Source organism: Vicia villosa, linkage group LG6 (genome assembly GCF_029867415.1).
Source record: "Vicia villosa cultivar HV-30 ecotype Madison, WI linkage group LG6, Vvil1.0, whole genome shotgun sequence".
NCBI classification, from domain to species: Eukaryota; Viridiplantae; Streptophyta; class Magnoliopsida; order Fabales; family Fabaceae; genus Vicia; species Vicia villosa.
Window position 1 is genome coordinate 119,045,804 of NC_081185.1, and position 26,568 is coordinate 119,072,371.

Here is a 26,568-nt window from a genome sequence, read left to right on the forward strand (position 1 = left end):
TCGCAACCTTTCAAAATCCCCATGTTACCTAAGTTCTTACCATTGATTATAATTAGAGCCATTGAGATTAGTTGTGGTATGAATCATAACTTCGGACTTCTCCATTACATGAAAAAAAGTTAATGGAAGAAAATTAGATAAAAAATCACTTTAAAAAATAGAGGATATAGGGTCAATTTGTTTCAACTTTAAAAAGATTTTTTTTTTTTGTATTTTTGAAAATAGATTTTAGAAAATCGTTTTTCAAAAACTTACAATTTTTTTTTATATTTTTTCTAAATTGAAACATTAATTTTGACATCCTATAACATAAATATACATTATTGAAGTTAAAAAACAGTCAAAATTGCAATTTTTCAAAAAGTTGTATTTCAAAAATGATTTTTACAAAAATTTATTTGAAATAGCTCCAAAATTAAGTGATTTTTTAAAATTTTGATATCCAAAAAAACTTTCAATAAAATGATAAAATACCTAAAATAACATTTTAAGAATAATATTCAAATCAAATTTTCATTTGATACTTTTATGAAAAGTTTTTTCGTAAAATTTTTTTACACAAAATTTTATAACACTATAAAAATCATTTTAAAAAAAAAGGCCAAAACAAATGGGCCCATAATGGTGTCTTAACAAATCAACAAAGAGCTAAAAGAAAATCTAAACTCTTAATACCGTGTACAGACTCGAAAATATATTTATATATTTTTTTTGTGTTTATTAAGTATAAACAAGCACTCCTATTTATATTATAGAATTAAAAGAAGAATAAAAAATTACAATAATTACAATAAAAACAAATTAATCCTAACATAATAACCATATAATTACATCCAAAATCTTAGAGTTTGGTTTTCCTAGTTTTTGCTAGGGCTTGTCCTTTCCTTCTCCTGTGAGAAGTGCTCTCTCTGTTGGTTTGTTTTAGATCCAATACTTCTGTGTTTTCAAAGTCCGATAACCTTGTGTTTTCTAGTCTAGTGCTTCCGTTGTTTTGGTTTTACATTGCTATGAGTAACACTGTTGAACCGAATTTGGAGGGTCTTTCTCTGGAGGAAGATGGTGCCGATGAAGGCTTTTGTTTTGATATAGGAGATGATGTGGAAGATGTTAAGGATCTGCAATTTTGTCTAGTCGGTAGGTTTCTGAGTGATAGACTTATTCATGTGAAATCTATGAAGGTGCGTATGGCAGATATATGGAGGCCCGTGAAAAAGGTCATGATTAAGGAAGCTATGGAAGATCGATTTTTGTTTCAGTTTAGTCACCGGTTGGATATGGAGGCGGCGTTGAATGGAGGTCCTTGGTCTTTTGATAATCATCTACTGGTTATTGAGAAAGTTCAGATGGGGGTGCAGATCGAGAATATACCGCTATTTCATGTGGAGTTCTGGGTGCAAGTTCATAATCTTCCTGCCGGCCTAATGTTAGAGAAAGTGGGACAGACAATGGCAAATTTCATTGGTCTTTTTGTGGAGTATGACAAGAATAATAATTCAAGCTTCTGGCGCCAATATATGCGGTTGAGGGTTAAGATTGATGTCCGGGTACCATTGAAAACACATACCCGAGTGAAAAACAAGGGTGGGGAGTGGTGCACTGTCAAGTTCAAATATGAAAAACTGAGTACCTTTTGCTTTGTTTGTGGTATCCTAGGGCATTCCGAACAAAGATGTGCTGTTCGATTTGCTTTGGAAGAAGATACCGGTATAAGAGGATGGTCAGCTGAGTTACGGGCGGAAAATAGGAGGTTTGGTGGGGGTTCATCTCGGTGGCTCAAGGAGGAAGAAGGTGGAAAAGAAAAAGTTGCAAGGGACATGCAGGATTCCCAGGCGCGTGCAGCTAACGCGCAGGTAGGGAGAAGTGGTGTGGAGAGTTTCACTGTGGAGGTCCCACTCGGGGGACAGGATGGAGACAAGGATAGTACCGGTTTCATTGGGCAATCATTGGCTTTTATTGCTGATAGTCATGGCAATAATTCTCCCAATAATGGCTTGATTCACCGCTTGACACCTAAGACCAACAACCTCATAAAAGACCAATTATTCCCTCAGCTAAAAACGTCACTACCTGATCCTAGTTTTTATGTTACCCATAAATGTTCCTCACCTGGCCCACTATTAAACACGTTATTATCCAATGACACAAATGTTCCACTACCTGATTCTAGTCAAAATCCGTTTTTATTCAATGCCAGCAATCCTACAATTTCGCCTATACCGCCTTTGCATCAACAGCAACTTTCCATCCCCACTAGCCAACCACTCATGTTAAATGCCCCTATCCTATCACAACACGTGCCCCTGAAGACTATAAACGATGCACCTAACATACATATCACTTCCTTAAAACCGAAAAATAAAACCACTAAAACCAAACTTTCGCAACAAAAATTTACCTCTGCTAAATTCCAAAAACAAGCTGCAACCAGACCTGCCTCTACTATACCCCGTAATCCAACCAGTCCTTCTTCCTATCCTATAACCACAGACTATATAGCTACAACAAGCCATGATAAAGCCCTTGAGGAAGTGCAGTTAGAAAAGAAAAGAAGGAGGGATGATGATCAGAAGCATCATGCAGAGACAGAAGTGGAACAACAACATTTTTTATCGGCAGGTCCTGGCAGCCAGGACTGCCGGGACTTATGAAGATTCTCAGTTGGAATTGCCGGGGTGTGAGCAACCCGAGAGCAATTCCCAACTTGCGTACGCTTGCTCAACGGCACCATCCGGACATTCTCTTCCTCTCTGAGACATTAGCTAATTCACAGAAGATGGAGCGTATACGGGTGGCCCTGAAATTTGACGCGTGTTTATCGGTGGATGTAGTTGGTAGAAGCGGTGGTATTGCGGTCATGTGGAAGGACACCAATAATTGCAGCATTTTAAATTACAGCAGGAACTTCATAAATATTCTTGTGCAAGATGAAGAGAGGGGAGATTGGCGGCTTACGTGTTACTACGGGTACCCGGAAAGATCGAGGCGTAGACAGGCCTGGGATATGATTCGGGAGTTGAATGCAGTGTCGACATTACCTTGGTGTATTATGGGAGACTTTAATGACCTACTGTCTCAAGAAGATAAACAAGGAGTTAATCCACATCCTAACTGGTTGTGTAATGGTTTTCAAGAAGTTGTGGGTGACTGTGACCTTACCGACATTCCGTTGGAAGGGTATCCTTTTACTTGGACGAAGAGTCGAGGTTCGCCGCACATGATAGAGGAAAGACTGGATAGATCTCTTGTTACTTCAGATTGGATACGGTTGTTTCCTTCAGCAAAGCTAATTAATCTTATCGCTTTGCATTCGGATCACACACCTATTCTGCTTTGTTGTGACCCGGTTTATAACCGACATAAGAGGAGGAGTTTCAAGTTTGAAAACTGGTGGTTGGATGAAGAAGGTGTGGCGGAGGTAGTGCGAGATGGGTGGTCGGCTGTAGTTGAACATTCTGTAGTGGAAAAACTTGCAGACTGTGCAGTGGATTTGGAAAGATGGAATAGAAATCGGATGAGGCAACATAATGAGGAACGGGATAGTATTCGTGCACAAATGGAATTATATCGGGGTGGTAGTGACCAAACGAGTGCTGCCCATTATAGGGATGCTCACAATGAGTATTCTAAGATTCTTATCCGTGAAGATACGTACTAGCGTCAAAGGGCGAAAATGCATTGGCTTCGTAATGGAGATCTTAATACTAAGTTTTTTCACCGATCTGCATCAGCGCGTCGTAGCTTCCAAAAAATCAAAATGCTTCACGACGAGGCGCATGTCGAGGTTAGTGACCAAGAAGGATTGTGTGGGGTTGCTAAGAGGTACTTTGATTCTCTGTTTGAGACTAGAACTGGAACGTATAAGCCGGTACTGAATTTGGTGCAGCCTATTATCACCAGTGCTGATAATGTTCTCCTTACTGCTCCTATTTTAAAGGAGGAGATTTTTTAGGCTTTATCTCAAATGCATCCGGATAAGTCTCCCGGGCCTGATGGTTTTAATCCGGCTTTTTATCAAAATTTCTGAACAATATGTGGGGAGGATATTTATTCTGAAGTACAACTTTGGCTTGATAGAGGCTTTTTCCCGTCAACTCTTAATGATACAAATATTTGCCTTATCCCTAAGTGTGATAATCCTAGTAGCATGAAGGATCTGCGACCGATTTCCCTTTGTAATGTGGCATACAAAATTGTCTCTAAACTCTTGTCTAACAGGCTGAAAAGGTGTTTGGATAAATGTATTAGTGAGGAACAATCGGCCTTTGTGGAAGGTAGATCGATTCTTGATAATGCTATGATTGCATTTGAAGTTATTCATGCTCTTAAGAGACGAAAGTCGGGGAATAATGCACAATTGGCCTTAAAAATTGATATCAGCAAAGCTTATGATAGGGTGGATTTGGGCTTCTTGAAGGGGATGTTGGAAAAACTTGGTTTTGAGGAGAATTACTCGGTTCTTGTGAATACAGATAGTGTTGGACCTATTCAGCCAGGGAGAGGGTTGAGACAGGGGGATCCACTATCCCCGTATCTCTTTATTCTTGTCACAGAAGGTCTTTCAACTCTCATTAAAAAAGTCGTTGCTTGTGGGGACCTCCATGGGGTTTAGATTTGTAGAGGGGCACCTAGTGTGTCCCATCTACTTTTTGCTGACGATTGTTTTCTTTTTTGCAGGGCAAATCTTACTGAAGTTAATATTATTATGGAGATCCTTCGGGTGTATGGTGATGCGTCAGGCCAAGATATTAACCTATCTAAGTCTGAGGTGTTTTTCAGTAGCAATATTAGTCGTCCTGCTCAAGAAGATTTGGCGGGTATTATGGGGGTGAAGCATGTCATGGGTACTGGAACCTATTTGGGACTTCCGTCCCTATTAAGCCGAAGCAAGAAGGCCACGTTTGGGTATGTGAAGGATAGAATTTGGAAGAAGATTAATGCTTGGAGGAGTAGGCCGATATCTAGGGCGGGTAAAGAGGTGATGATAAAGTCGGTGCTTCAGTCTATACCATCTTATATTATGAGTTTGTTTATCCTCCCTGATGGAATTGTTAATGATATAGAGAAGATGCTGAATTCATTTTGGTGGGGAGGAGGGAACAATCCGAACTGTATTAAGTGGATGGCATGGGATAGACTTACCGGTACTAAAAATGAAGGTGGACTTGGTTTTCGTGATTTTAAGGCGTTTAATATGGCTATGGTCGCTAAGAGGGGTTGGAATCTGTTAACTATGCCTCATTCGTCATCTTCCAGAATCTTTAAAGCAAGGTACTTTCCTAGAACTTCTTTTTTTGAGGCTCCCCTGGGGAATAATCCTAGCTTTATTTGGCGTAGTATTTGGAAAGCTCGTAATATCTTATCGCTTGGGTGTAGGTGGAGTATTGGTGATGGTAGAAACATTTGAGTGATGGATTCACCCTGGCTTCGGGGAAATAAGAAGGGAGAGTGTATGGGCCGCAAAGATAAGACGTTTATGGTATGTATGTTAATGATCTCTTTTCTCCTAATGGAAAATTCTGGAATTCTTTGTTAATCAGGGAGTTATTTGATTCTGTTATGGCGGATGTTATTGTTCATGTTCCGTTAGTTGAGGAAGTGCATGAAGACAAGTGGAATTGGAAGGAGGAGGAAAATGGTTGCTATAGTGTCCGTTCGGGCTACAGATTGTGGAGAAAGGATCAAGTGGAATCGGCTTCAGGTGGTGTGGACGGTGACTGGTGTAGTCTTTGGAATATCAAGGCTCCCCCAGGATCTAAACATTTACTTTGGAGGATTTGTCGTGATTGCCTTCCGACGAGAACGAGGTTACGAAATTATCATGTTAATTGCCCTCTTCGATGCCCGTTTTGTGAGGATATGATGGAGGATTCGTGGCATGTGTTCTTTGGTTGTAACACTACTAACCGATGTTGGCAAATAACAGGTTTGTCCAATATTATTGATCATCGTTTACAAAATTTCCATGATGTAAAATCCTTAATTCTTGATATTTGTAGCAAGGAGGATAGTATGACTGCAGGGAGAGTTGCGGTTATGATTGATACTTTGTGGAAAAATCGGAACAATATGGTTTGGAACAATGAAAGAGAAGATTATTCTAAACTTGGTTTGAATGCTTTTTGTAGCTGGCAAGAATGGTTTCTGGCACAACGGTATGGTACTAATGAGGAGAATAGGTCTTTCATTCGAAGGTGGGAACCACCGGAGGAAGGTAGTATCAAATGTAACGTGGATGCAGGTTATAATAATTCTCGAGGTACTACTAATCGAGGCTGGTGCATGAGAGACCATATGGGGAGATTTATGTTTGCAGGTGCAGCTTGGGATGTTGGCCATTATCCGATTCTTGAAGCGGAAGCTTTGGCTCTTAAAGAAGCTATTCAAAGAGCCATTGATTTGCAGGTGCAAAATGTTATTTTTGAAAGCGATTCCCAAAGAACGGTACAAGCTATTCGTAGTAACCACCAAGGTGTCTCAGAGTTTAGCTGCATAATTTCTTCTATTCATAGTTTGTTGCTTAATTTTCCTAACTTCGAGGTGAAGTTTGTTAAACGCCAAGCGAACTCGGTTGCTCACTCTATAGCGAAGGCGGCCGATTCTTGGACTAGGCGTAGTTTATTTGATATGATACTTCTTTGTATTGAACAACTTTTACTTCATGATATGAATTGATTTTCTGTTTGTCAAAAAAAACTTGTATGTTCAACACTCACATTTTCCTCAAACGTGGACTTATTATTCTATTCAATACTCCACAACAATAAATTTCCAAACTAAATTAATGGATTTTGATTAATATCTTTGAAATAAATTATTCAAAATATAATTAAAATTAGTAGAATATGCTTTGTAATGAAATGAAATCACATCTTTTGCACATGTTTCACATGTGTGATAAGGAAAATTAGAAAGATAATTATAGTAATAGACAATTAAATCTATTGCTCGTGTGAATAAATTATATGAACAAAAATTGGTACATGCTAAATGAAAAACATGACATGCATTATAATTTCCCCTTTCATCAACTTATACGAGGGCTCCAATTACACTACCTTTCATTCACTTCAAACTAAGCCATTTCACGTTTAATTGCTGACAAATACTTTCATGCCAACTGAAATCCCTAGATCTAGTGAAGATCTATGAGATGGACACAACTATGTGATCTTTCATTTGGGCCCTTTTTTGTTGTCTTTCGTCATAGATTTATAACATCGTGTAATTAGGCCATCTCATCATATATGTCTCTTTCTTTACCTTTTCATTATTTGGCCATCATATACTCATTTAAGCCAACATATGGTATATGATAGTAAAATAGTGTCACAAGCCTAGTATCTAAAGACAAAACATTTACTAAAAAGAAGAAAATCTAAAGCCAAAGCAAAACTTGGACATGAAATGTTGCTAAAAATATATGTGCGCATGAGATCAAATAGTGTCATTAAGTCATTTACGGTTATTATTACCATAGAAATATGTATATTAACAACTAACAATACATAATCAATAAATGACACTAAATGTTCCACAATCTTAAACACGTAATAATGTTAAATTCTTTTGAGAGAGAATTTTATTGTGTATTATGATCTTTTACCTTTATATTTAATATTAGTCTCTACAATTATATGGATAGCTAATTTTTACAGAAAACAATACACTAATCATTGAAGAAATTTCCGTGACATAGACTAAAAATAATATATGAAATGATTGCATAATACTGACACTCCTCACTTTGTATCACTCTATTGTCCAATTTAACTAGTAAGAAATCTGTTGGTGCATATGCACGGGTTCTGGTCTGATGCGTGTATATTTTCACAGATATATTTTTCTCGTTTATAAAAATATTTATATCAATAATATATTTTTTATCGTTTATAAAAATATTTGTATCAGCGATATACTTTATCCGTTTATAATGGATAACCACCAAATTATTTCTATATATAAAAATAACACCATTTATAAAAATATTTAGATCAAAAATATTTTTTTTCTCATATATAAAAATAAAATTCATTATAAGAAGTATGTGAATTTTGTTTTAGTAAGCAAAAATATTTGAATTTTTTTCTTATATAAAAAAAAAGTGTCTCATATTTTATTGTATTATCAATGATAAATAAATGTTATTATGATAAATTAAGGTAAATTAATCAAAAATCATGTTCTCCCGTTAAAATATTTATTTTATGTTTTCATACTTAAAAAATTACTTTTAGATTTTCTAGTATTAGTATAATCATAAATATAAATTGTAATCATAAATATAAAGATTCAGTGCATTAATAAAATCATAAATTTTAATTAAAAACTATTTAATATTTTTATTAGCTCATAATTTTAATTAAAAACAATGAATTAATAATTCATAGACGTATCTTAAATAAGATTTTTGTATCTAATTTATATTTAGAAATATTTATCATTCGTGAGATAAAATTATAAATAAATTTAAGAGAGATTTGATTCAGTATTTAATACATAAATACTACGCATATACTTAGCTTTATTTGTTGTTACTATAATGAAAAGAAATAAGTAAAATAGTAATGGTAGTAATAATAATGTCTCCATTAGTAAGGCCCTGAAGATTGACATTATGGATAATTTTAGTATGGCTTATGATAATCTATTAGTATGGATTATCCATTAGTAAGGCGTATGACAGGGTGGATTGGGATTTTCTGAAGTGTATGTTTAGTAAGTTGAATTTTGCAGATAGATGGATCTACTAGGTGATGATGTGTGTGATTTCTATGAATTACTCGGTCCTGGTAAATTCAGATAGAGTTGGTCCAATTCAACCGGGTAGAGGAGTGAGGCAAGGGCATCCATTATCTCCATACCTCTTTATCCTCATTGCAGATGGTCTCTAAGCTCTTATCAAGGGAGCGGTATCTCGAGGAGACATTCATGGTATCCAGATATGCAGGGGGCACCTAGTGTGTCCCACTTGCTTTTTGCTGACGATTGTTTTTTATTTTGCATGGCTAACATTGAGGAGGTGTGTCACCTTATGGAGATACTTACAATCTATGCTAATGCGTCAAGGCAAGAGATTAATTTGACTAAGTTTGAGTTTTTCTTCAGTCGCAATCTTATTATATCGGCCCAAGAGGATATTGCTAACGTCAAGGGTGTTCGACATGTATTAGGGACGAGTACTTATTTGAGATTGCCTTCGATGATCGGTAGGCGTAAAAAGGAGACATTTGCTTTTATTAAGGACCGTATATGGAAAAGGATCAATTCTTGGAGGGATAAATCTCTATCTAAGGATGGTAAGGAGGTGATGATAAAATGAGTTCTGTAATCTATTTCATCTTATATCATGAGTGTGTATTTAATTCTAGATGGGGTGGTTAAGGATATTGAGAAGATGTTGAATTCCTTCTGGTGGAGGGAAGGTAGTAATAATAAAGGTATTCATTGGATGGCATGGGATAAATTATTTTGTTCTAAGAAGGATGATGGTATGGGTTTTACGGATTTTCGTGCTTTCAACTTAGCTATGGTAGCCAAACAAGAATGGAAGTTAATGTCAAATCCCCACGCCTTGGTTTCCAGGTTCTTCAAAGCAAGGTATTTTCCTAATTCCTCGTTTTTACGAGCTAACTTTATTTTCCTACAATAAAATAAAAAGTGCCTAATGAAATAGATTTTAGGCAAAATATCCCTTTTGGTCCCTTAACTATACCCTCTGTTTCACTTTGGTCCCTTGATTTTTTTTTCATGTCACTTTAGTCCTTTAACTTTTTAATAGATACATATAAGTCCTTTCTATCTATTTTCCTCAAACGTTTGTTAACAATGTCTACGTGGCAGCTGAGTAGTTACTGAAACTGATCATTTGAACCAGGACCAATTAAAAGCTAACGTGTGGCATCAATTTAACTTAAATAAAAAATAAAATGAAAATGAAAATAAGGAATAGAAAGAAAAGGAGTGTAGTTTGCATTGTGAAACAGAGATTGAAAATTTTTCAGCTTGAGAGAAGAATCACTTTTCAAAATGCAAATTTTCAGCTTCTTTAACAAAAGCGTTCAATTATTCAGCTTTAGAGAAGAATCACTTTTCAAAATCACGTTTCAACTCAGTTCTGCAAAATCACGTTTCAACTTAGAAAATAATCTGGTATATTTACTTCAAAAAATAGATGGTGAAAAGATTAAAATTGAACAACTAAAACAGATGGTGAATCGAGAGTGAATATGGTGGAATAAACTAATCGAAGAAACGAGATATGTTATTGCTTCAATCATACATGAAAAAGTTGATACTGAAGGATCAAAAAATAGCTCCTCTGAGTAAAACATTTATGTGCCTCACACCGAATCTGCACATTAACGATGAAGGCCAGAGCCAGAGGTTGATTGAACACCAAGAGTGGAAGAGTTTCTGGGTGTTGTGATGTTGAATAAGAATGATTTCACCGATGGAGTTTGAAGGGAAGACTCCATCTTTCTTCTTCTGTTTCGTCAATATCATCATCTTCATCCTCTTGAAGATTAGGTTTCGGTAAAGGAATGATTAGGGGTTTGAATTGAACGAGTCTTTTGGGTTTTTCATGGATTTGGGATTTAGGTTTTGGGAGAGAAGAGATTCCGGTGAAATTGGAGGGAGTGGTTGAAAGTGTATCAGAGGACGGTTGTTTGGGAGGAGGAAGAAAGTTGAAGAGAGAAGAGGAGGAAGATGATTTGGGCAGAGGAAGATGATTTGGGCAGAGGAAGAGAGGGGAAAGGGGACGATGTCGTTTTGGATGGGATTGATTGATGTTGAGGTGGTTGTTGGTGGTCTTCTTCTTTGTCTAAAGAGGCGTAGCTTGCTAACAGAGAGTCCATGACCACGACAACGACGACAACGCGATTGGAATTGGAAGCATCAAATTTTTCTGATCGATCAACCCACTCAAACCCTAGCTACACTTCTGCTATTTACTTTAGTTTAACATAAGTTCAAATTACAAGCATAACCCTTACATTAGGTTGTACACATATGCATTTCACTGCCATCTGGAATCCACTTGCCCACGTCATTAAACAAAATGTCAGCTGGACGCTTTTTTTGAACTTTGACTAACGGTTCACTAACGGAAGGACAAATGTGGATAGGTTAAGAAACTTAAAGGACCAAAATGGAACGAAAATTAATTGAGGGACAGTAGATATACTTAAGAGACCAAAAGAAATATTTCGCCTAGATTTTATCTTATTAAATTAGTTGACCAAAGCAAAAGTTGGTTACGAACTCTAATATTACTATTTATTGTAACTAAAGTTGAAATGTCACTTACAACAGATATCTAATCTAATATCTAATACACTTTAAATAAAATTAGCAGAGATAATTTCTAAAAAGATATGAAAAAAAATGAGAATCAACTTTATTCATAAAGCTACACTCAATCTTTTTTGGCATAAAAACCTAAAATCGATTTGACAAGTTATTATTAAGGAAATGACATCCTAGTCTACTCGTTTGTTAATTAACAATGAAAACTACTTGTCCTTTGTAACTATTTTCAAATTTCAACAACTCCTTGGCTCCAGTTTCTTCATATTTATGTATTCAAATGCAATGTATGTGATCATTGACTTAGTTACCATTAGTATATTGCTTTAGTTAGAAATCCACTCATATATATTTTCTCTGTCTAAACTATAAGATTTTGTTTTGGAGATTTTGCTTCTCCTTGAGTATAAACTTTCTACATTTTATAACTCATTATATATATATATATATATATATATATATATATATATATATATATATATATATATATATATATATATATATATATATATATATATATATAATTTATTAATACTTTAAATTTGTTTTAAAAGATAGTAAAAGTAAACATAATACTTAAAATAAAAATAAAAGGTGTTACCCATCATATTTGTATTATACCTACAATTAGGGTAAGGATGGAAATAGATTAGGCTAGGCTAAACTTTATAAGGTCTAGGTCTGGCCTACAATAAATTTGAAAGACTTGAGCCTAGTCTGTAGTCTATAATAGGCTCTCTTTTTTGGCCTGATCTGACCTTTTTAAAAGTCTAGTCTGGTCTGAAAGCCTATTTAAAAGCATAATTTTTTTATTATGCTTTTCAATTAATTAATATTATTTAAGAAACCTTATAAGGTGTCCTATATATGCATATATAGGCCGGCTTATTCTCACCCTTACCTACGACTAAACGTTAATATTCATTTGATCATATATTTAATAATTTATTAAATTAAAATAAATTTTTAACATTTTTAATGCATTTTAATCTATAAATAACTATTCCTATTTTTTTAGTGCATAAATAACCATTTTCATAAAAAGTAATTTTTTTACACACAAAGAATAGGATTGTTTAAAAAAATTTGAGATCTTATATAAATTTTTTAATTTATCTATTATTTGTTACGTTCGAAAATTAGAAATGAATGTAATTAAAAAATTGATAATCTTGAACGGTAGTTCTGATTTTCCTTAGGATGGTGTGGAATGAACCTGTAAAATTATCACTTCAACACTCAAGTCAGAGTAAAAAAAAAGGAGATCAGAGATCATACTTTGTTCTTAACGTGTAAACTAATTTTATACTTTAGGTCAGTGAAATGAATTTGAAATGGATTAAACCTTAGTGTTTTAAATCTTTGATCGATTTAAACGATGATTAAAACATAGAAAACGTGTATGAGCTTTATGTAGTCGCAGTTTACAAATATGTAAAAAAAAATTCATATTGTCACAATTAATTATGATAAAGTTAAATTTAGCATTATAAAAAAAAAATCATATAATAATAACTATCATCAAATTTATTTTAGAAAATGTATCATAGAGTCTATAAATAGAAACTAAGTGAGTATATTATTTTGACCTTTTGAATAAATGACCCATCTTTTACTCCCATCAAATGCAAAGTATTCACACTTTGATTTCTTGCACACATCCTTTTGAGAAGGATGCATTCATCATAGACGAAAGGAAAGGAAGGTTTCTAATCATAGCTTTTTTTAATTATTTCCATTTGTACTTTGTTTCTTATGAAAACGGGAGTTACCAAAAATGACATAGTCACAAAAATTTCTAATAGATTTTTCTCTCTAGTTGGACTTGATTGAGAAGACACTTATAGTGGCAATGGCGTGATCATGAATAAAGAGAGATATTGGGTTCAAATATTGCTCTAGAATATAACTTGTAAAATGTTGTAAAATTTTTGGGAATGTTTTTGGTTCATTACTTTCCTTATAAGTAAGAGCTCTTATTTTCCTAGATGGAAATTATCAAAATGTTTTTCAATATATTGGAAATGATTTTCAACCTTTCGTTAGTAACTTGATGTGGACAATGAGAACTTTAGATCGTGGAAAGTACTTTAGAGAACTCCAAAAAGACCAATTTTGGGTCCCATTTAATATTCAGCATTTACTTACAACCTCTCTTTTGTAAAACTTTTATATTAATTGCTCATACAAGTTTTATTTTCTTTCTTTTTTGAGTCAATTTATTGTGGACCATTCTTTGATATTTTGTGGCAAGGTTATTTTAATACTCAAGATGATAAATTTATTATTCAAATAATACATGAATCAAATGCTTTGCTAACTACAATATAAAACTAGAGGGTTATGCAATTAATTCTGGGTTGACCGTAGTTATTCCGACTGACCACAATGACTTTGGCCGACCAATTTAAACCAATAGTAATTCTTCTAAAATCTTCTCACCACATGAGGACTCCTCTCTTGATGGCTACAAAGAGTCTCAACTTCAAACACATCCAGCGATTCTCCGTAATTTACTCCTAACAAATAGCAAGTTTGTTATTCTCTCTCTAGTATTCAAATTCAAGTACTTCGTTTCAAATTCAATTTACTTTTCTCCTTCACATAGTAACTTGAGTGTTTGAGTGCTAACCTTACAAGTCAGCCCCCTCTCCTCCGCACTTGAAGCCTTGATCAACCATTACCATCGCTCCTTACTGCATTTCTCATTCTAGAATTGAACATTGGCGTCGTCTGTGAGAATAGACTTCTGATTTTTGCGTTTTCCATGATTTCATGGTCGCTCTTTGATTCATCAGTTCAAGACCTTCTCAAATCAACATATCGAGAACACTCAAAATCGAACACGAAGATCCATCGCGTTCGATCCAATCAAGCATTGCTTCAACTTTAATTTTTATATTTCTGGATCTCTGATTCATAGGCTTTTAAATAATGGTTGGATCTAAAGCTAATAGTACCGCCGCTCCGCGTGAGGCGTTGTTGAAGCTCAGGCACTTATCAATCAACCTCCATCTCCTTCGTAAGGCTTCCTAAGTCCATAAACTGAGATTTTGTTACATCCAGATCTAGTCCACACTCCTTAGATAGATGGATTTTTCCATTGTCTCCGATTGGACCTTAGATTCCACCTCTAGTTGTGCAACATGGAGTCTTATCTGGTTTCCAATTACTGCGAGAAAACCTTGAATTGCAAGGCGCCAACGAGCTACTGAACAACTTGTACAACATCGTTTGGCAGCAGAATTCGCAAGCAATAGAGGAAAGGGTGTTGCGGCTCTACAAGCTCCTCTACAAGGAAACTCTATTTAGGAAGTCGTGTCAAAGAAAACTCACACCGTTGTTCCTGAGCCGACCACGACGAAGAAAGATGAAGCTCATAAGTCGATAAATCAACATAGAAGCAAGAAATATTAATGTCCTCCTTAAAGCCCCAGGGAAGAAGATGCGAAAGACTCAAGAGATGTTGAGCATGGCTCAATCCTACAGGATCCTTGAAGAGAAGATGAACACTCGCTTTGATAATCATGTCTCTGATAACATTAACTTCAACCGCCTAGCAGGGAAGAAGTCTCGTCGGCGGAAGGATGACTCTAAGTGATGTATGCAGCAAAGATGCGTCAAGTACACTCCTCTGAGTGTTTCTCGGGAAAAGTTCTATGTAACACCCCAAATCTACCCCGCAATTAACAGGAATATCAGAGTACAAAATTTCAAGCAATTAGAACATAACTATTCGGAGCGTCACATTTTAAACAACAAACATCGCATACATATATCCTGCTCAATCACTTAGATACATAGCACACGTGTAGGAGAACAATATCGAAATCATTAATCATTACCATCAAATCAAGCACTTGCATCGCAGTGGAAAATCACAAGTCAACAACCATACAACTCATAATGTCAAGGCCAAACACGGCACAATACATCTAACAAGTCTTAGCATAACATAAGGACAAAGTTCAACAAGGATAAACGCAAGAAACAAGACGTAAACAAGTAATCCAACGTTCCCCGAGTGCTACGTATCAGAGCATTGACACACACCGACTCGAGCTATAGGTACACAACTACTCCGCGTCATTACCTGCACGTTACCAACGGAGGGCAACATTCAAACAGAAGGGGTGAGATATCATTCATTATAAAGAAGCGTATGATAATATTCAAAGCGGAGAAATAATCATACATCGGTCACCACTTCTCAACATATATCACTTACTCATATTCACATCATTCACAACAATAATATCAATCTCAATTAAGGCATACATAGGAATTTAGCACATATGCTCAACGAAACAACCATCAAATCGACATAAGATAACATTCATGTTATGCACACACAATTATTCAAATACGACTCATCACACGACTTTACTTATGCAACTCGAACAATGCAAATGCATGTGGTACCATTGGAGTAAAACTCCCGTCTCAAACAATTGCCATTGGGCCGTCTCAAACATTCGCCACAAGGGTCGTCTCAAACAATTGCCACTAGGACCGTCTCAAACAATGCAATGAATGTGACTCAATGATTCACATTCGCAATCACACTTAACGACATAATCGACTCAAACAACATAATATACGTATACGACATGATCAACTTAAACGACATAATCAATTCCGGATATCCAATGTCAACAAAATCCAATTCAAGGAGATTCCAAGAGTTTCCAAAGATATAATAAGCATATTCAATAGAAAGACATCAATTAGGACTTCACGTAGGTCCAAACGGCACTTAAAACGGAGTTACGGATCAAAAGTTATGGTCTCTACAAAATCCGCTCAAAATTGAACCCCCTAGGTCGACGCAAACATCTCCCAGGTCGACGCAAACTACTTTAGGTCGACTCAAAACTCCTCTAAGTCGACCTAACTGAAGGAAAAAATATATTTTTGGCTTTCTGTACTGTTTGGTCGACTCAGGTTCTGCATAGGTCGACCTAAGATGCGTGAAAACTCAGATTTCATCATTTTTCTTCCCTAATCCCCTCCTACAACACCCATTAACCCATACTCCATCCATACATCATTTGAAAGCAAATTTAGCACACATGTAAGGTTCCTAAACTTATTTCTAATCATGTGTTTTCATACAAACATCATCAATCATACTTAAACTCACAATTTCATAGAAATCTAGTATGAACCCTAACAATCTCTATTCGATTTCTACATAATCATGGATAACAACATATAATCAAAACCCCACCCAAAATATCATCATACATCCCTTTAGCATGAAAGAATCCCACCCTTACCTTAGGTTTGGATTGAAGACAACTCTATCTTCAATATGAGATTCCCCTCTTTCTCTTCACTCTACTCTTCTCTTCTTTCACAACTTTGTCAAAATGAGCTTCTAAGTCTAAAACCCCTAAAACCCTTGTTTTGTTAAACCCTTACTATCTTAAATTACTAATGGGCTCTAATTGACACCCCTCACTTACTAATATCAACTTAGGCCCAATAATCAACAATACTTACTATATTATATTATATACTAACAATTCCAAAATAAAACAACGTAAAATCAATTAAGCATATCATTAACACATAATTCACAATTAATTCACGTAACTCACATAAATAAATAATTAAAGAAAAACGGTCATTACAACTCTCCCCCACTTAGAATATTTTTGTCCTCGAAAATTACCTCAATCGAATAACTCAGGATACGATTCGCGCATCTTGCTCTCCAATTCCCACGTCATACTTTCGCCGGTAGCTCCCGACTAAACGACCTTCACCAAAGCAATCTCTTTGCCTCTAAGCGTCTTCGTCTCGCGATCCTCAATCCTTATAGGCATAGTCTCCACCGTGAGATTATCCCGCACTTGCACATCGTCCATATGAATCACATGCGAAGGATCCGAAACATACTTTCGAAGTTGCGACACATGAAACACGTCATGCAAATTCGAAAGATTAGGCGGTAAAGCCACCCTATACGCCACATTACCAACCCTCTCTGAAATCTGATACGGTCCAATAAAACGAGGAGTTAGCTTCTTCGACTTCAAGGCTCTTCCTACACCGGTAACCGGCGTAACTCTCAAGAATACATGATCACCAGCTTGGAATTCCAAATCTTTCCTCCTCTTGTCATGATAACTCTTCTGCCTACTTTGCGAAGTCTTCATCTTCTCACGGATTAACTTAACCTTCTCGGTAGTTTCTCGAACAATCTCAGGTCCAAGTACTACACTCTCACCCGTTTCATGCCAACACAACGGAGTCCTACATCTCCGACCATACAACGCTTCAAACGGTGCCATACCGATACTCGAATGGTAACTATTGTTGTATGTGAACTATATCAATGGAAGATAAGTATCCCACGTACCTCCGTGCTCAAGAACACAAGATCTCAACAAATCCTCCAAAGATTGAATCGTTCTCTCCGTTTGACCATCTGTCTGAGGATGATACGCTGAACTCAACCTCAACTTAGAACCCAACGCCTCTTGCAAACTCTTCCAAAAATCTGAAGTGAACCTCGGGTCTCTATCCGAAACAATACACAAAGGGACGCCATGCAACTTCACAATCACACGGACATAAATTTCCGCCAACTTCAAAACCGGATAAGTGATGTTAATAGGTATGAAATGAGCCGACTTCGTAAGCCTATCAACAATCACCCAAATCGAATCATGTCCTCTCATGGTATTCGGCAAACTTGTCACAAAATCCATGGAAATACTATCCCATTTCCATTCCGGGACTTCGAACGGTTGCATTAAACCAGCAGGCTTCTGATGTTCAACCTTCGACTTCTGACAAGTCAAACATGCATACACAAACTGAGCTATGTCACGCTTCATTCCAGGCCACCAAAACAAACTCTTCAAATCTTGGTACATCTTCGTAGCTCCGGAATGAATACTCAGATTACTCCTATGACCTTCCTCAAGAATAGATCTTTTCAAATCCACATCATCAGGTACACAAATCCGATCACGGAACCTCAACACACCATGCACATCTAACTTGAAATCACCATTCTCAGCTTGATCGACTCCAATCATCGAATCAACCAATTTCACATCCAACTTCTGGGCTTCTCTGACACTATCCAGAAAGTCATTGTTAATCTTCAACATACCCAATCGAACACTCTTAGGGGTCACTTCACATACCAAACTCATATCTCGAAATTGCTCAAGTAATTCCAACTCCTTAACCATCATTGCCGACATATGCAAAGTCTTGCGACTCAAAGCATCGGCAACAACATTAGCCTTTCCTGGATGATAATTCAAACTGAAATCATAATCTTTCAACAGTTCTAACCACCTTCGTTGTCTCATATTCAATTCCTTCTGATCAAACAAATACTTTAAGCTCTTATGGTCGCTAAAGACTTCAAATCTAGAACCATAAAGATAATGCCTCCAAATCTTCAACACGAACACTACAGCAGCAAGTTCTAAATCATGTGTAGGATAGTTCTTCTCGTGAACTCTCAACTGTCTCGATGCATAAGCAACAACCTTACCATTTTGCATGAGCACACCTCCTAAACCCATCTTAGAAGCATCACAATAGACCACGAATGATTCTTCCGGATTAGGCAATATCAAAATCGGTGCCGACGTCAACCTTTTCTTCAACTCGGTAAAACTATCTTCACAAGAAACATCCCACACGAAAGCCTTACCCTTACAAGTCAACTTAGTCAACGGAAGGGCTAACTTAGAGAAACCTTCAATGAACCTTCTATAATAGCCAGCTAGTCCCAAAAAGCTTCGAATCTCGGTAGCCGACTTAGGAGTTTCCCATCTCAACACTGCATCAACTTTAGACGGATCCACGGCAATGCCATCACCAGAAATGACATGCCCCAGAAAACTAACTTCCTTCAGCCAGAACTCACACTTGGATAGCTTAGCATACAACTTCTTCTCTTTCAAGACTTGCAATATCAACTTCAAATGCTCAGCATGATCTGATTCTGATTTAGAGTAAATCAAAATGTCATCAATGAACACCACCACAAAACGATCCAGATACTCATGAAAAATACGGTTCATGTACTCCATAAATACTCCAGGTGCATTAGTAACACCAAAGGGCATCACGGAATACTCATAATGTCCATAACGTGTTCTGAAAGCCGTCTTCTGCATATCCTCATCTTTCACTTTAATCTGATGGTAACCCGACCTCAAATCGATCTTGCTAAACACACGAGCACCAACCAATTGATCCATCAAGTCATCAATTCTTGGAAGTGGATACTTGTTCTTGATTGTCACCTTATTCAACTGACGATAATCAATACAAAGTCTCATACTTCCATCTTTCTTCTTAACCAATAACACTGGAGCTCCCCACGGCGATACACTAGGTCTCACAAACCTCTTCTCAAGTAATTCTTCCAACTGCTTCTTCAATTCAGACAATTCTAAAGCAGACATCCTGTACGGTGCCATAGACACAGGTCTAGTACCAGGTACAAGATCAATGGAGAACTCAACTTCTCTCTCAGGCGGCACATCAGGAATTTCATCAGGGAAAACTTCAGGAAATTCACATACTACCTTCAACCTTTCTATTACAGGCTGATTCTCAACAGACATCGAAGCAACTAATGCGAACACTTGAACATCTTCTTTCATCAACAAACGAAACTGTCTGGTCGATAACAACCCTAAGCTTTCCTCTTCAGGAGAAGAAAACCTCACAGACTTATCATAGCAATTTATGTGAACACGGTTATGCTCTAACCAGTTCATCCCCAAGATCACATCCAAACCTCTCAACGGCAAGCACACAAAATCAACAAGAAAGTCTCTGTCAAAAATCGACACGGGACACTTCAAGCACACAAGAGAAGTGGTCACCGAACCCTTAGCCGGAGTATCGACAACCATCTCTCCGTTCATAGCAGACAACACAAGACCCAATCGATTAACACAATCAGCAAATATAAAACAATGAGAAGCACCGGTATCAATAATAGTAATTAAAGGAATGCTATTTATGAAACAACTACCTCTGATGAGCGAATCCTCACTAGTGGTCTGAGTTCCTGACAAGGCAAACACCTTTCCACTAGATTGTTCCTTCTTTGGTTTCTGACACTTGCTTCCAATATGTCCTTCTTCACCATAGTTGAAACACACCATATCCTTATGCGTACAATCGGACGATGCATGACCAAACTTCCCACAACGGTAGCATCTTCTAGCATCAACGTTACACGACGTGCTCTTGTGACCAACCTTGCCACACTTGAAGCATACAATACCAGCAGGAGCATCTCCCCCACTAGTTCTCTTACCCTCAATTTCTTTCTGCTTGCCCTTTCCACTCGAAGCTTCATAAGGCTTACCACGACCTTGATAACCCTTACCCCTCTTCTCACTTATCACACGATAATGAGCATTGTTATCCTCTTCATAGATCCGACAACAATCAACCAAATCAGCAAAGATACGAATCTTCTGGTAACTAATTGCTTTCTTAATCTCTGGACGCAACCCATTCTCAAACTTAATGCACTTGGAAAACTCACCATTCGGTCCATCATAGTATTGGTAAAACTTAGCCAATTCACCAAACTTAGCAGCATACTCCACAACAGATTTGTTCCCTTGACTTAGCTCAAGGAATTCAATTTCCTTCTTGCCACGGACATCTTCAGGAAAGTACTTCCTTAAGAACTCCATGCGAAATACAATCCAAGAGATCCCTTCACCACTCGCTTCTAATCTCCTACGGGTCTCTAGCCACCAATCATCCGCCTCAACTGCTAGCATATGAGTCCCATACCGAACCTTCTGTTCAGGAGTGCAATCCATGACACGGAAAATCCTCTCAATCTCCTTAAGCCATGTCAAAGCGCCATCAGGATCATAAGTTCCCTTAAACACAGGAGGGTTCTCTCTTTGGAAGGTAGCCAAACTCCGAGAAGCATCACCCTCTCCACCATGTTGTTGGTTCTCCAAAACTTGAGCCATTGCTTCCAAAGCAGCAGCTATCGCAGCATCATTCCTTCCAGCCATCACAAGTCTTCACTACAACACAAAAGCAATCAGCACAAACAACAATATAAGCTTGTTAGACTACACTACGACACGACACATGGCCGGACAAGACCGACCTGCTCTGATACCACTAATGTAACACCCCAAATCTACCCCGCAATTAACAGGAATATCAGAGTACAAAATTTCAAGCAATTAGAACATAACTATTCGGAGCGTCACATTTTAAACAACAAACATCGCATACATATATCCTGCTCAATCACTTAGACACATAGCACACGTGTAGGAGAACAATATCGAAATCATTAATTATTACCATCAAATCAAGCACTTGCATCGCAGCGGAAAATCACAAGTCAACAACCATACAACTCATAATGTCAAGGCCAAACACGACACAATACATCTAACAAGTCTTAGCATAACATAAGGACAAAGTTCAACAAGGATAAACGCAAGAAATAAGACGTAAACAAGTAATCCAACATTCCCCGAGTGCTACGTATCAGAGCATTGACACACACCGACTCGAGCTATAGGTACACGACTACTCCGCGTCATTACCTGCACGTTACCAACGGAGGGCAACATTCAAACAGAAGGGGTGAGATATCATTCATTATAAAGAAGCGTATGATTATATTCAAAGCGGAGAAATAATCATACATCGGTCACCACTTCTCAACATATATCACTTACTCATATTCACATCATTCACAACAATAATATCAATCTCAATTAAGGCATACATAGGAATTTAGCACATATGCTCAACGAAACAACCATCAAATCGACATAAGACAACATTCATGTTATGCACACACAATTATTCAAATACGACTCATCACACGACTTTACTTATGCAACTCGAACAATGCAAATGCATGTGGTACCATTGGAGTAAAACTCCCGTCTCAAACAATTGCCATTGGGCCGTCTCAAACATTCGCCACAAGGGCCGTCTCAAACAATTGCCACTAGGGCCGTCTCAAACAATGCAATGAATGTGACTCAATGATGCACATTCGCAATCACACTTAACGACATAATCGACTCAAACAACATAATATACGAATAAGACATGATCAACTTAAACGACATAATCAATTCCAGATATCCAATGTCAACAAAATCCAATTCAAGGAGATTCCAAGAGTTTCCAAAGATATAATAAGCATATTCAATAGAAAGACATCAATTAGGACTTCACGTAGGTCCAAACGGCACTTAAAACGAAGTTACGGATCAAAAGTTATGGTCTCTACAAAATCTGCTCAAAATTGAACCCCCTAGGTCGACGCAAACATCTCCCAGGTCGACGCAAACTACTTTAGGTCGACTCAAAACTCCTCTAGGTCGACCTAACTGAAGGTAAAAATAGATTTTTGGCTTTCTGTACTGTTTGGTCGACTCAGGTTCTGCATAGGTTGACCTAAGATGCGTGAAAACTCAGATTTCATCATTTTTCTTCCCTAATCCCCTCCTACAACACCCATTAACCCATACTCCATCCATACATCATTTGAAAGCAAATTTAGCACACATGTAAGGTTCCTAAACTTATTTCTAATCATGGGTTTTCATACAAACATCATCAATCATACTTAAACTCACAATTTCATAGAAATCTAGTATGAACCCTAACAATCTCTATTCAATTTCTACATAATCATGGATAACAACATATAATCAAAACCCCACCCAAAATATCATCATACATCCCTTTAGCATGAAAGAATCCCACCCTTACCTTAGGTTTGAATTGAAGACAACTCTATCTTCAATATGAGATTCCCCTCTTTCTCTTCACTCTACTCTTCTCTTCTTTCACAACTTTGTCAAAATGAGCTTCTAAGTCTAAAACCCCTAAAACCCTTGTTTTGTTAAATCCTTACTATCTTAAATTACTAATGGGCTCTAATTGACACCCCTCACTTACTAATATCAACTTAGGCCCAATAATCAACAATACTTACTATATTATATTATATACTAACAATTCCAAAATAAAACAACGTAAAATCAATTAAGCATATCATTAACACATAATTGACAATTAATTCACGTAACTCACATAAATAAATAATTAAAGAAAAACGGTCGTTACATTCTACTAGGACTGTGCCAACACATACTTCGAAAAAGAAAGAATCTGGCCCTTTATCCCATCAGATAGACATCTCGGACTGAAAAGTCAAAGTACTACCATTTTCATATAGTTCATGACCATAACTGATGATGGCATATAACTAAAAGGTGTCAGTGAGGTGTTGAATAAGAGGGGTCGACTGAAATATCATAATATCCATAAAAAGTTGGTAATGATATATAATGATATAGATAGAGACCATGGAATACGCAATGCCTTACAATGTAATAAATGCGGGAAAGGTGAAGAGGAATAATGTAGGTCAACACGGCCTCCCTTAGTTAACATTTGGAAAAAATGATGGTCGACCACCAAAGTGAAGAACCAATGCTCCCACCAGTTATGGCATAAATCATTATAAACTGGTAATTGTAGGAGATATATACAAATGAAGACTGAAGCTGACCATGATACACCATACTAAGATACCTGAAGAATAATAAGTAGTTACATGGTCGTTTGGTTAAGTAACTCTGTAAGACATGTATAAAATATACTCTACATCACTATGTAATATCTCATACATTGTAGTAAAGAAAAATTTCACCAAATTTTCTTCTTTATGATCATAAAGGATATGCACGACTATGAGGCTTTGTCATAAATACCATAAGTGTCTAACTAAAGCAATCAAAACCCTGCATCAAAAGTGGTAGAGATAAAGACGACATACCATAAATCCTAAGATATTAAACGCTTAACACATTTGATACGAAATTTTTGTCATATCTTCTTGACAAACAACTTTAGCCTTACTTGAAAAATAAGTATAGTCTTCTTCATTAATATGAGATTGAAGTTCCCTAGTTGTCCATGGACTAGAAAGGGCCAAAATTAGTAATGACGAGGCACTTAAGGTCTAGGTTGAGCATCTCTAGGAGTAGATCCTTCCAAATCTTGTACGATTTTCCGAGGTAATTTTCATTTTTCATTCTCCTATAAGACATCTCATACAAATACACCTTGGAAAAATTATCGTCAATTGCGTGTGGCAGTGAGCATAAGGTACCCTCGCCATGGATTGAATGGGGAAACCACATACCTCTGTCTTTGTCGGGGTAGGAAGGGAGGAATAGACCAGATCAACAGGGGACCCCATAATTGAAGCTTTTTCCCATAACTGACACATGAATGGCTTTTTCAAGGGAGGGGTGACCCTAGGAATCTTCTTCATTTGAAGCATTATCTTGTGACACTTCATCTTATCTACAAACAAGGAATTGAGTGGTTCATAGGAACCATCACCATGAAGTTATTAGAGAAATTGAATCCTATGGTACTCACTGAAGATGACATGTTTATCCTTCTTAGTGGCAACTTCCACTAACAAATGTGTCTTTATGTACCACTTCTTTTGTTTCTTTGACATTGCTTTAGAATCCATGACATTCTCGATGAAGCCCAAACTTTCTTAGAAGGCTACCAATATAATCTACATATATGTCTCCTTCTAAGATAATTTACCCATAAGTTAGACGTATGACCCAGCCTCAGCTAGGAAGTAGCTTTGATGCCAATGTTTTGGAAACCTATTTGTACATTTGGTAAGCTCCCCGAGTTAAGTGTCTCACATAATCGCATGGACCACCTCAGTAAGGGGACTAACTAGATAATGTCGTTCTTTGAAATTCCTCACAGTATCTTAGTAGATCTCGAACATCTTCTGGCCTTACCTAAGGGAAATCAAGGCTTTACCCTATGCTAAGTCACCAGAAAATCAGTGGATGTTAAAAAAATGTGGAAATGAGTGTTAAGGTAGACACATTTTTCTTGTATTCACACAAATACCAGAAAACTTTGACATAATCCTACCTCACCAAATTTAGTTGCGATGGGGCAATCACTAGATGATTCAGATCACCCAACTCAAAGTTATTGAAAGGATGGCAAAAAATTATCAAAGAAAAAAACATTAATGAAGAGGGATGACACAACCTTCTTACTTGTTACATACCCTTTTGTTCCCTTTCGAAGAAAGTTCTCCCGTGTTCGACAAGGAACTCGTCTTAATGAGAGCATGATCTAACCATTTTACCAACGAAGAAGGATATGACATCTAATGTTTCTGGGTCCATCCACACATATAAATTGTCTTCCATCTCATTCAAAGTTCCTGGGTGAGAGTTGTACATATTAGAATTATTGCAAACATATAAAAAGAACGACCATAAGTATAAGCACGAGAATATGACTCCAACCACCACCATACTTCTTCGTTTGTGGGGTCATAACTGAAAGCACGAAGATGCACACTGATATAAGTTCGGGCCTTGCGTTCCTGCATGAAATTATCTACGACAATGGGATTCATCAAGGGAAAAGTAAGAAAAGAAAAACCTCTGACAACTCATTAGGGGAGAGGCTACCATATACCTTCCAACCCTCTGCCACAACTCATTTCTTCAAATACTCCATCTCAATCTTCCAAAAAACCATAGTGAAGACAAAACATACAAAAAAGAAAAAGACTAATGGGAACTTGATGATTTGCGTAGAGCAATAGTTTCCTGAGAACATGATGCAAAGATGTTGGAATGGTTGCCAATGGGAAATTGTTAATAGACACAAAAGGGAAATTGTAGAAAATATGGGAAGAATTCTCAAAGTCTCACGAATGATAAAATAAAGGATAATTACCCAAGATCCCTTTATATATTCTTTAAACAATAATACGATCAATGAAAACAAACATTAGGGAGCGTGACCATAATACCAACAATCATGATCTTCCCTCGAATTTTTCAAAATTCTCAAGTAGCCTAAGATGAGGAGGCATCATTACTGTCAGATCTAGGGCCACACATCAAAATCCACTAGTGAAATGTTGTGAGTTTCAAGGAAGACATTCAATATGCATATTCCCAATGTTATTGGTGGCAAGGCCATTCCCGTCCCTTCTACTAGGGATAAGATGAGGAGGCATCATTACTGTCAGATCTCGGGCCACACATCAAAATCCTCTAGTGAAATGTTGTGAGTTTCAAGGAAGACATTGAATATGCATATTCCCAATGTTATTGGTGTCAAGGCCATTCTCATCCCTTCTACCAGGGATAAGATTAGAAGCCCGCATAACAAAACGCTAGTTCCAAC

General features: G+C 36.9%; 1 protein-coding gene and 1 pseudogene across 1 annotated transcript; one reads left to right on the top strand and one right to left on the bottom strand.

Moving 5' to 3' along the window:
- Positions 1-5,478: 5,478 nt before the first annotated feature.
- On the top strand, positions 5,479-6,672 carry LOC131614515 (uncharacterized). The gene has a single exon (XM_058886089.1). The coding sequence runs from the start codon at positions 5,479-5,481 to the stop codon at positions 6,670-6,672; it is 1,194 nt and encodes a 397-aa protein (XP_058742072.1).
- Positions 6,673-10,358: 3,686 nt separating this feature from the next.
- Positions 10,359-10,856, bottom strand: LOC131614516 (uncharacterized; annotated as a pseudogene).
- Between the last annotated feature and the right edge of the window lie 15,712 nt (positions 10,857-26,568).